Genomic DNA, 12,500 nt, shown 5'->3' on the forward strand with positions numbered 1-12,500 from the left:
ATTGGTGCTTTGTCAGATCAGCAGGTCAGCGGGCTGCCCACACGGCCAGCCAGACGCACAGGCGCTGACGCCAAAGCACACGGGCAGAGTGACAAACACAATAAACACACACACACACACACGCTGTCACGGCTGCGCCACACAGGCGGGAGAGATGACGCACAACGCACACACACGCACATTCTCTCTGCTTAACATGTGTCACTTTGTGTGTGTGTGTGTGTGTGTGTTGAGGTGGGGGTGAAGGGGTGTGTGTATGTGTGTGTGTATATGAATCAGCTTTTTCATGTTTATGGGGACACACCGTATGCACCAAAGGTGCGCATGTCTTTGGCTGTTATCCAGGCTCCCACCACTTAACAGGCCGAAGAAATGACGCATGGCACAGACACACACACACACACACACACACACACACACACACACACACACACACACACACACTGCTTAGCGTGTCATATATGTGGGGGTATGTGTGTTGCTGCATGTGCTTGGGTGTGTGTGTGTGTGTGTGTGTGTGTGTGTGTGTGTGTGTGTGTGGTATGAATCAGCTTTTTTATGTTTATGGGGACACACCGTATGCTCCATAGGTGTGCATGTCTTTGGCCGTGCTCCAGGCCCTCTCCAGTCCTAGCAGGGCTTTCCCATCTGCACGTCGTGCAGGTGAGCGGCTAGCTGCAGCCCGGCCCAGTCGAGCCGAGCGGACACCCACTACCTGGTGGCAGACGGCGCCCCATACCTGCCACCCGGAAACAGCTCCTGGCACCCGGCCCGCACCTCTCCCTCTGTCTCTCCCTCTGTCGTTTTCCCTGTCTCTCTATCTCTCTCTCCCTCCCTCCCCCCCCTCTCTCTCTCTCTCTCCCTTCCCCCTCACCCTCCCTCTCTCTCTCTCTCTCTCTCTCTCTCTCTCTCTCTCCCTCTATCCCTCCCTCTCCCTCTCTCCCTCGCTGTGCTCACCTCGCTGGGCTGGCGTATGCGGTCGTGGCTAGACTGACACAGATGGCCGCAGCCCAAACCTGACACCCGTGAAGCCCATGAATAAATCATCGGTGCCGTGCGAGAGGGAAAGTTGGGTCGACTCCGCACCGGCAGGCCGGCGGTCGCTCAAGGTCATCTGCGACACAAACGTTTGGCATCCGATGCTCGCGCTCTCTCTCTCTCTCTCTCTCTCTCTCTCTCTCTCTCTCTCTCTCTCTCTCTCTCTCTCTCTCTCTCTCTCTCTCTCTCTCTCTCTCTCTCTCTCTCATTCTTCCCTCTTTGCTTCCATCTCTGTCTTCATGTCATTATCTCTCTCCCTCTTCCCCTTCTTCTTCTGTCTCTTTACCCCTCTCTTTCTCTCTTTCAACCAAATTCCCATTTGAATATGGCATGCTGTCAGAACAGTAGGGTTCATTTACTGACACCCTTTGCTTCAGCCTCCACATGTTAACTGTGTGGTGTCATCTGTTTTTGTAGCATCCTCTTCTTCTTCCTCTCTTCTTTTTTCCCTCCTCTTTGGCCCACTGGGTGTAAATAAGAGAAGCCTAAAATAAAAGAGAGAGAGAGAAAGAGAGAGAAGAGTGGTAGTAAGCAGTTCTCTTGTATCGTGACCGGAGTCACTCTGGTCGCTTTGTGTGTTCACGATTTCCTTGCCTCTCACATTGTGGCGCTAACATCACAAAGCTACTTTCATTTCAATTCTGACAACGCTTGGCAGGCACAGCTAAAGCTATTTGTCTGTTTGTGCTCTTTTGAGTGGGATGAAGGGAGAGGGAGGGAGGGGAAAAAGAAAGAAGGATGGGAAGAGAAGAATAGGAAAAATAAAGCGAGTGGAGGGGAGAGAGAGAAGGAGAAAGACGTGGGGAGAGAGAGGCAGCCTGATGCCCCCTCAGGAGCCCTGTCCTGCAGCAGATGGATTGCCCTGCTGTGCTCTCTCTCTCTCTCTCTCTCTCTCTCTCTCTCTCTCTCTCTGGCTGCATCAGTGATGGCAAGCCAAGCACCAGAGTCCAGCTCTCTGATTGATAAGAGGCAGACACTGTCCTCTCCCCCAGCAGACAGGCCCAGAGCGAGCCAGCGCTCCTCCACGGGGCCTCGGCCACAGCCAGGACTACTGATTTACTGTGAGGGACTAGCGGATAGCTCAGGATGGGATAGCGTAGGATGCAGTGGCATTGGTAGGGACTCTAAGATACCATAGGGTGGGAAATGGTGGAATGCAGTGGGATTGATACGGACTCCGGAATAGTTTGGGGTGGGATGCAGTGGGATTGGTATGGACTATGGACAATTTTATCCTGTTTTGTTAATTTTATCCTGTTTTTTGGGTGTGTGTGTGCATTGTAGCACTTTGAGGTCATTGATTTGGTGTAAAGTGCAATACAAATAAAATTTATTATTATTATTATTATTATTATTATTATTATGGGATAGCTCAAGGTGGGATAGGGTGGAATGCAGTGGGACTGATACGGACTCTGAGATAGTTTGGGATGGGATAGGGTGGGATGCAGTGGGATTGGTATGGACTTTGGGATAGTTTGGGGTGGGATAGGGTGGGATTGGTATGGACTTTGGGATAGCTCAGGGTGGGATGCAATGGGATTGAAATGAACTCTGACCTGGGATATTTTAAGGTGGGATGCAGTGGGATTGCTTTGGACTTTGGGAAAGCTGACGGTGGGATGCAGTGGTGATGACCTTTGACCCCATAACCTTGAACACCTAATCATCACATCACACAGTGTTTATGATGAAGAAATATGTGAATGTTGGAAAGTAATGTGAGAGGATTACTGTTTTCATTTATGTCAGGTCTATCAGCGACTACTGCACTGGTTACTTGTGTTCTATTTTGTAAGTGGCTTTGGATAAAAGCTTCTGCCAAGGAAACTACGGTAATTTCCCAACTATTAGCTGCGGCTTATACATTGATTTTTCAAAATTTCTACAGCTATGAGGTTAATACACAGGGGGAGTTTATATGGTATTAATGTGGTTTTGTTTCTGTTGACTTGCATAAAACATTGTCCTGCGGCTTATACACAACGCGGCTAATACAAAGGAAATGACTGTAAACAGAAAGCGCAGCAGGAGAAAGCGCTGGCGTGGTTCTTGTTGCCTGTTTATAGTGAAAATATGTGAATGTTGAAAAGTAAATGTGAGCGGGGCGCTGTTTTCATTTATGTCATGTCTATCAGCCACTTAACGCTACTGCACCGGTACTACAGTAGTATTCTACTTTGTAAATGGCTTTGTGTAAAAGCTTCTGCCAAGGCAGCTAAACAGAAAGCAACTCCCGTGGTTCTTGTTAGCTGTTTATAGTGTTCTTGTCCTGTGTGTCTTGTGCTGTCCACAGATCCACGAGCTGTTCATCAGCTTCGACGAGCAGCCGCAGGGCGCGGCCTCGCTGGCCCAGGTGCACAAGGCCGTGCTGCGCGACGGCAGGACGGTGGCGGTCAAGGTGCAGCACCCCAAAGTCCAGACGCAGAGCTCCAAGGACATCATCGTCATGGAGGTAATTACCAGCAGGGAGGCCGAGACCGACTAGCCTCCCAAATCCGCGAGCACTAATTCACATGCTCTGTCACTGTCATCACTCTGTGTGTTTGTGTGTGTGTGTGTGTGTTTTTATGTATGTGTGGGGGGGAGGGGGGGGGGGGGGGGGGTTATTGTGTGTGTGTCCGTGCGTTTGTGTGTGTGTGTGTTTATGCGTGTGTGTGTAGGTATTTATTGGATGTGTGCATGTGCTTGTGTGTGTGTGTGTGTGTGTGTGTGTGTGTGTGTGTGTTTGAAAGTGGGAGTCCTTTTGTGGGATCATATTCGTCTTGTTGTTTTACCGAGGGAGAAGAGCTCAGGCGGAGAGTGCAACATGCAGCTCCGATGTAATCTGTAGCCTGTGGCCAGATGCACTCGATAGTGCTGCTGTCTCAGAAATGGCTTTGCGTCTACATTATGGGATGCACAAGCCAGACAGACGGACAGCACATGCTGCAGCCGCTCCGCCATTTTACATTTGCTCAATGCCTCATCATTGTTTTTCCAAATGGCCACAATCAGGATTGGTGACTATGATTAAATTAACAGAAATGTGGGGCACCCCTTCTGATATGATGAGATACATCATAAAGAGTGTCTGTTGTACCAATTTTGGTGCTTCTATTCGCCACGTAACGATTAGGCCCTTTTTTTTTTTTATAACCCCCCCTACTACTAAAATGTCACATTGGCATGGAAGATATGGCACAGTCTTTGTGTTGTATGTATGTATGTATCTTTCCTCTGTAGTTGAGAAGTTGTGATTATTATTGGATGTTTTGGGATCATAATGCATTTGTTTGTGTACTCCCGATGTGTCCAGTTGCTGGTGCACTTGGTCCACTGGCTGTTCCCAGACTTTGCCTTCATGTGGCTGGTGGAGGAGGCCAAGAAGAACATGCCCCTGGAGCTGGACTTCCTCAACGAGGGCCGCAACGCCGAGAAGGTGGCCCACATGCTCAAGCACTTTGACTTCCTCAAGGTTTGTACGAGTGAGACATGGACACACACAGATACACATACAGAGACATACAGTACAGACACACACACTCAGAGACACACACAGAGACGCACACAGACACACACTGACATATCATGGTCACATGGACACACAGACCCACACACTCACATACACACCTGCTCTCTCACTTACAGAGACCTACACACTCACATACACACCTGCTCTCTCACTTACAGAGACCTACAGAGGTCCTGAATGAGTGTGTGTGTGTGGGCATGATTGTGCATGTGAGGTAAACATAGAGTCAGTGCTCCCCTGAATACGCATTCAGGGGAGCACTGGCTCTATGTTTACCTCACATGCACAATCATGCCCACACACACACACACACACACACAGAGACACACACACACACACACACACACACACACACAGACACACACACACACACAGACACACACACACACACACACATACACACTTACACACACATATACACACAAATGCATTAGTGCATTTTCTGTTGGTCAAAATCGTTTAGTCCGCGGTCTGGGCTTCAGGGTTTTCTAGCTTTCCAGCCGTTTTTGATAAGAGATGCTATCAGAATGACGTATTGTATCTTAAGGAAATTAGAATAAAGAGATCAATAGTATTTATGTGTAATCCCGCCCTCTGGACTCTCTGAGTCAGACTAGCTCTCTTGCCAGAACTTCTGCAGACAGAATAATCACTAAAGTCTGATACCTCCGTTTTTATTTTTTATTTATTTATTTATTTTTTATCTCTAGCCTGTGTCTGGGTGGGCTATCGCAAGTAAATGTAAAGTCTCATTGAATGAGGTCAGTGGTTTTTAGTGGTGTGTGTGTGTGTGTGTGTGTGTGTGTGTGTGTGTGTGTGTGGTGTGTGTGTGTGTGTGTGTGTGTGTGTGTGTGTGTGTGTGTGTGTGTGTGTGTGTGTGTGTGTGTGTGTGTGTGTGCGCGTGTGCTCGTGTGTGCGTGTGCCTCGTTTATATTGGAGGAGTCATGGGGTGAGTCATCCTTTCGTTTATTAATCTCTCAACTATAAATGCCTCCGAAATCAAAAGAAATTCAGTATGACTTTGAGCATGCTACAAAAATACTATGATAACTGAATGGAAAAAACATTTTTTGCGTCAAATAAACAAGTTGACGTTTGTTGGCGAGTTTTAAGCTGAATTTGATTTGCAGTAGTTCCTTTATTTACAGAACTTGCACAACATCAATGATGTGTGAGCAGTCTCAGGGATGCACTGTGACCGAGGTAATGAAGTTATTAGGAAAGAGACATAACAGATATAGAGATAAAGACCTGTGTGTGTGTGTGTGTGTGTGTGTGTGTGTGTGTGTGTGTGTGTGTGTGTGTGTGTGTGTGTGTGTGTGTGTGTGTGTGTGTGTGTGTGTGTGTGTGTGTGTGTGTGTGTGTGTGTGTGTGTGTGTGTGTGTGTGTGTGTGGAATTGTAAGGCCTGTATAGAGGGATTTAGACTTCTTCCTTCTTTTTACATTATGTTAGTAGGATGTCTTGCGTGCCACTCTTAAGTCTCAAGAGGGCTAGTGTTGTGTGTTTGTGTGTGTTTTATTGGGGACTAGTTAGGTCTACTGTATGTGCAAGACTGTAGCATTAGTGAAGTATCCATTCCACAGTATGCGTTTGGGTGTGTGTTTGTGTGTGTGTGAGGTCAAATCAAGTATGTATTTAGTGTGTTTTAGCAGTGATTGTGATGGAGATGACAACTGCAGCCCAACATACTGTATGACTTTATAAACGGTTGTGTGCAGATTACAATTGGCTGTGGTGCCGGTTACATAATGGCTGACAGTGGCAAGCACATCCATGTGTACAGACAATTAGCAGGGTGCCATATTGTGTGATTGTAAACGCTAAGGAGGCTCATCTCTGAGACAGCAAGTGGTGTTAGCCACCTTCATCTTTTGGGTGTGTGTTTGTGTGTGTGTGAGGTCAAATCAAGTATGTATTTAGTGTGTTTTAGCAGTGATTGTGATGGAGATGACAACTGCAGCCCAACATACTGTATGACTTTATAAACGGTTGTGTGCAGATTACAATTGGCTGTGGTGCCGGTTACATAATGGCTGACAGTGGCAAGCACATCCATGTGTACAGACAATTAGCAGGGTGCCATATTGTGTGATTGTAAACGCTAAGGAGGCGCATCTCTGAGACAGCAAGTGGTGTTAGCCACCTTCATCTTTGTCACTTCACGCATACCTTATAATCAGCGTGAATTGCTTGCTTTTACTTAAATGACAGACTAGAAAGTGACTCTCTCTCTCTAAATGAGCTGTACTGCCTGCAGGGTGGAGAAATGTGTTGTCGCCGAGCTTTACGTGCTCGTGCTCTTTAATTACCTAAAACAAAAAGACTAAATCAGATGAAGAACTGGGGACCCCATGGAAGCGACTGCTGTATGATATCACTGTTTGTATGTGCTATTTCAGGAGACGTTTCTCCAGTGGCCCTGGTGCTGTTGCAGAGTGGTAATGACAGGTTTGAGAGAGAGAGAAAGAGAGAGAGAGAGAGAGAGAGAGAGAGAGAGAGAGAGAGAGAGAGAGAGAGAGAGAGAGAGAGAGAGAGAGAGAGAGAGAGAGAGAGAGAGAGAGAGAGAGAGAGAGAGAGAGAGAGAGAGAGAGAGAGAGAGAGAGATTGTTAGATCCAAAAAGTTTGCTTGAAATTGGTTTGTTTCAAATCACTTTGTGATGGCACCTGCATGACTGTGAGTGGAGCTAGCCAGAACAAGCAGGACCAAAGCTATCAAAGCAAGAGGGAACCAAATAGAGGCCAAACAAAATGCCATTAGCTTGAACGTGTCACCGTTTTTGCAGTGTTTTTTACAACATCATCCAACAACAATTCTTTTTTTCTTTCATTTTTCACAGGTACCGAAAATTCACTGGGATCTTTCGACGAAGCGTATCCTGACGATGGACTTTGCGGAGGGAGGCCAGGTGAACGACAGAGACTACATGAGGCGAAATGGCATCAATGTCAACGAGGTAAGATTAAGAAGTGACCGTTTGTCGCCCAGTCAATCCTTGAAGGAGTGCAGCCAAAAGGTTGTCCCGAAGATCACAAATCCAAATTCAAAAGGGAATAATAAAAAGCCTTGGGCTTCGTTTCAGTTCATCGTCACATCACTATGCCGTTGGATTGAGTAGACATCTGCACGGTTTGACTTGTGAATGTAATCATTGCGGTGGCTTCCTGCAGAAGTACTGCCTGAAACCTGCATAAACATTTATAAACCCCTTACTTCAACAGTTGTAAATGAAGATGACACATGGCGCCATTGTGCGACATTTAATTAGCAATTGTGCCTGTTAATGTTAATGGAGCAATTAGCTTTGATTTGATGCATCGGAAATCACCGGTCGGAGCATTAGGAGAGCTTTTTGGAAATGCTGCTCAGTTTTGCAGAGAGGTGGGCATTGACATTTCTGAAATGGAATCTGCTGGAGGAGATATATTATGATGTTCGTTCATTTTTTTTCTGTTTTTTAGCCCTCAGCAAATGAATGTGCTGTTGAAGGAACCTCCTTTTCATATTAATACTGCAGAATGTTGTGTGTGTGTGTGTGTGTGTGTGTGCGTGTGCTTGTGCGTGTGTGTGTTTTTTGGGGGGTGATTTATTCTACCCTTGCCGCTCCCACCAGCGTCACGGCTCTGTAAGTGACTGAAAGCTTTTCAATGACACACTTTCTATTTGGCTATAAAGTGACCTCCGTCTAGGGGGGCTAATATTGGCCCGGCGCCAAACGGCGATCGTTGAAAAAAACGATCCCGGTAAGTCCTCATCACAATGGCCAGGTAATCTCTGTGGAGCAGGTCATGCTTGCCCTGCATGTGTAAGAGGTATGCACCTCTACAGGAAGGGCCTGGTGCTGTACATCTGGGATGGACTGATCACAGAGGAGAGGAGAGGAGTGGAGAGCAGAGGGGAGGGGTTTAGAGGAGAGGAGAGGGGTGTAGATGAGAGGAGAATAGAGAGACAGAGAGAGAATGTAGAGAGGAGAGGAGAGACAATGGATAGAGGAGGAGGGGAGAGATGAGGAGAGGAGAAGAGAAGATGGCAGAGTAGAGAGGATGGAGAGCTGAGGAGAAGAGTGGAGAAGAGAGGAAGAGAAGAGAGAGAGGAGAGGATAGAGAGGAGAGGAGGGGAGAGGGGAGGAGGGGAGAAGGGTGGTAGAGGAGAAGAGGGGAAGGGAGGATGGAGAGGAGAGGAGGGGAAGGGAGGATAGAGAGGAGAGGGAGAAGAGAGGAAGGGAGGAGAAGAGAATGGCCGTGACGCGTCCCACAGTCCTCTGGGCCTTGGGGTTGAGAGGCACGGGCGGAACAAAAGATGTTAATGGCTTATTGATCGTCTCATGGCGTGTATGCTCACACCGGGCTATTTGGGAGGCAAACTAACACACACATACACACACACACACACACACACATACACACACACGCGCACACACACACACACACATTATTATTTTCTCCTGACTTCTGATGATTGTGAGATACCAGACAACTTAAACCCAGGCCCTGGCGGCCAGGAAGATTCATAGTGAATTTCTCCCACTTTCTCTCTACCCTGCCCCTGCAACCCCCCCTCCTCCTCCGCGTACGCTGGTCTCAGTTTCAGCCGGCGGCATATTTTTGAGCGTTTTATAAAAAGCAGATCCTGCTTACAGGTATCTGGTTGTGTTCTTATCTCCAGCGGAGATGGAGGAGCAGCTGCTGTGGTTGCACTCCCATCAATTATTAATCCGCACTGGAAACCTGCTCTGGGTTAAGGATCGAGGAAATAAAAAATGTCTTGTTTCACCATTGACATTTGGACTGTGGAGGTTTCCACTGTATCTCAGAGTTGTTGCTGTATATTAACACATACACTGCAGAAACTACTTACGGTATCTAGCAAAATCTAGCTAGATGTTATTACCGGTAATCTTATACCGTATCAATATAGAAAGATCGAGTTGACATTTTTTCAGTATTAAGAGACTTACCTCTTGCTTTCTCGTAAAATCATTTGACTTAATTAAGGAAGAGTTTGACTTATTTTAAGTCGTCTCATCCTGAAAACAAGCAAATTTGTCTGCCAGTGCGTTAAGCAAATTTGGCTTCCAGTGCATTGAGCAAATTTGCCTTGATCAAACAGACAAAGTCTTCTTAAATTCATAAAGTCAAAATGATATTTCAAGACACTCCTCGTCCTCATGCTAAAAACAGTACCATTCATAATTTGCTGTCCATACCTTTCAGACAGCACACTCATGAAACAGATCACTGACTAATCACTAACAGATTATGACGTCTTTATCAACGGACAGACTAACCCAGCTACCAGTAGTGCTACTGCTTCTTCATCTGTTAACACCTATGCTATTTATATATTGCTATGTAATCTGTGTATTGTTTTGTTTATTGTATTCCATCTGCGATACAAAGCCTAATTCCTTGTACCGTATGTGCAGACATACTTTGTGAATAAAATCTGATTCTGATTATGGCTTAGGTGCAAGCTCGTCCGACCAAAATGGTCCAACCCATAGATATTAGAAAGCTTTGTCCGTCACGTTCTATTTGGTGGCATCCTAAATGCGGCCGCCGTATTGCTGCCAACATTGCTGTCTATGGGCAACACTTGCCGGTAATCCGTGACACCTGTCTGATTTCCAACCAGAGTCACATGCTTCTCCATTGGCCTCCAGTGATCAGAGCGGTAGATAAAACAGAGTGGCGACACTCCCATAGACCTCCATAGGAAAAAATGGCAGCGCTTTTTCCAGGCTATTTCCTCGTTATGGGGCTTTTGGAACTGTTTACAGCCAATCTCTTGGTCAGTAGTCAATGAGTTAATTGATTACACCTTCCAGCATCAGAAGTACATCCCACCCTCCTGCGATTCATCCATTCAGCACAGGTTTTTTTTTTGGAACTTTTGATCGTGGCGGCAACATCAAAGAGTGTCACAACTCTCTCTTTCTATGGCTCTGGCCTCCAGTGATGGTTACTCCCACCAAGATGGCGGTGCACTTTACGTGCGTTCTGGAGCCGAATGCGGTATCTAGCTTTCTAATATCTATGGTCCAACCTAGCAACAGCAACAGTGGGAGGCGGGGCTTGGAATCGGTCGATTGCGTTAATTGCATCCAGTTCTCGAAGCATTTCCTTTTAGTTGTTAGCCTCCAACTGTTGGTGATAGCATATTTGCCGCAGAGCGGCATGCAGGCAGGCAGGCAGGAAGGAAGGGAAGGCGTGTGCAATAAATACAGCCATCATTAAGGCTGTTTCATTCCCCTCTCCTGTCTCCCCGCTCCGCTCCCGCAGAATAGTGCTTATTAATATCTCTTTGCCGGCCCTACTGCTGCCGCCTCAGTAAGCCATTAGCCTGTGCAGTGGTTCATTTCATGCATAGCTCCGGTAGATAGAGAAAGATGGAGAGAGCGAGAGAGAGAGAGAGAGACAGAGTGAGACAGAAGAGAGAGAGAGAGAGAAGGAAATGGGCAGGGAGAGAGAGAAATGGAGGGATAGAGTGAAAGGGCAATGGAGTAAGAAGGAGAGAGGGAGAGAGGGAGAGTGAGAGAGAGATGGGGCAAAGAGAGGGAGAGAGAAGGAAGGAGAGAAAGAGAGAGAGGGTGAGTGAGTGAGGGAGAGAGAGAAGGAGGGAGAGGGTGAATGAGTGAGAGAGAAAATGAGTGAAGCGCTCTGATGCTTGCTGAAAGCCTGGACGCGTGCTGGCTTTGTTAGGCCAGTAAATGGAATCATTTTAGCACCTGCTTTGTTTATGGCACTCCACCCTGCCTTTACACATCTCTCCCCTCTCTCTTCGCTGATTTTATGCTTTATATATTTGTTTATCTATTCATATATATTTATTTTTTATTTGTTTTTGGTAGCTCTGCTCGTATTGTCTTCAAATTAATATGCACACAAGGCTGGCGCGTGCTGGCTTGCCCGTGCTGAGCACCAGGGCCTGTAAGCGGCAACCTTTCCTTATCGTCGGCGAGCCAGCAGGCATCGGCGCGTATGACAGACAGGTAAACGCAGGTCGAGGCCGTCCTCATAAGCCAACGAGCCGTACTGAAAGGGCAGCGGGCTCGTCTGAAGGAGACGGAAGAGGCTGCAGAGAGCTCTTGGATGGGCGCATCAAACGCATGCCTGTCTGCACTCTTCCTCCGAGCAAAGCAAAGCCAAAATGAGGAGAAACCACCCAGCAGCCTGCCTCTGCCTCTGCCTCTACCTGTGTCTCTGCCTCTACCTGTGCCTCTACCTGTGCCTGTGCCTCTACCTGTGCCTCTGCCTGTGTGTGTGCCAGAGAGAGACAGAACACAGTCTTTAAACACTTTCCCTCTCCTATACTCCTGGAAGATAATGGGCACAATAACTCTGGCTTGCTGACAATTCAATGTCATTCAATGTGCTTTACTTGAACAAAAGCAAACAGAAATAGCGAATAAAAGCAGTGAAAGACAATAGTCAAAGAATAGTTTATAAATTAAAGATTATAATAAAACGGAAACATAAAGCACACAAGGTAACATTATTTTAAAATTATTAAAAAGAACAAATAAACAATTAATTAAAAAGAACAAATAAAAAAGACAAGGTGGAATAATTAAATATTTTTAAAAAGTCAGAGTTTGTAGCAGAAGGCATCTGAGAACAGTTTGGTCTTAAGTCTAGATTTAAATGGCTACAGTTGGGGCCTTTTTGACGTCATCTGAACATTGGTTCCAGAGCTGAACCGCATACAACAACTAAAAGCTGCTTCACCATGTTTAGTTCTAACAGCAGGTTTTACTAGCAAGTTTTTCTCCGAAGACCTGAGAGGTCAAAAAGGTGTGTACTGCTGGAGCATGTCTGATGGGTATTTATAGACCGTCCTGCTCCATTTACTCATTCATAAACAAGCAGTAGTGCTTTAAAGTCAGTTTTGTGACATACTGGAGTAAGTGCAGGAACTTGAGAATTGGAGTAATGTGGTCAGTTATTTTA

The 12,500-nt window shown here is 46.5% G+C and overlaps 1 protein-coding gene across 1 annotated transcript in view; it reads left to right on the forward strand.

Moving 5' to 3' along the window:
* adck1 (aarF domain containing kinase 1) overlaps positions 1 to 12,500 on the forward strand; it is a 136,583-nt gene that overhangs the window by 69,054 nt on the left and 55,029 nt on the right. Inside the window, exons 5-7 of the mRNA XM_062522814.1 lie at positions 3,335 to 3,493; positions 4,337 to 4,495; positions 7,391 to 7,507. Of these exons, the coding sequence (XP_062378798.1) occupies positions 3,335 to 3,493; positions 4,337 to 4,495; positions 7,391 to 7,507 (435 nt within the window). The remainder of the gene's footprint in view (positions 1 to 3,334; positions 3,494 to 4,336; positions 4,496 to 7,390; positions 7,508 to 12,500) is intronic.

This window comes from Sardina pilchardus, chromosome 20 (assembly GCF_963854185.1).
Source record: "Sardina pilchardus chromosome 20, fSarPil1.1, whole genome shotgun sequence".
Classification (NCBI taxonomy): domain Eukaryota; kingdom Metazoa; phylum Chordata; class Actinopteri; order Clupeiformes; family Clupeidae; genus Sardina; species Sardina pilchardus.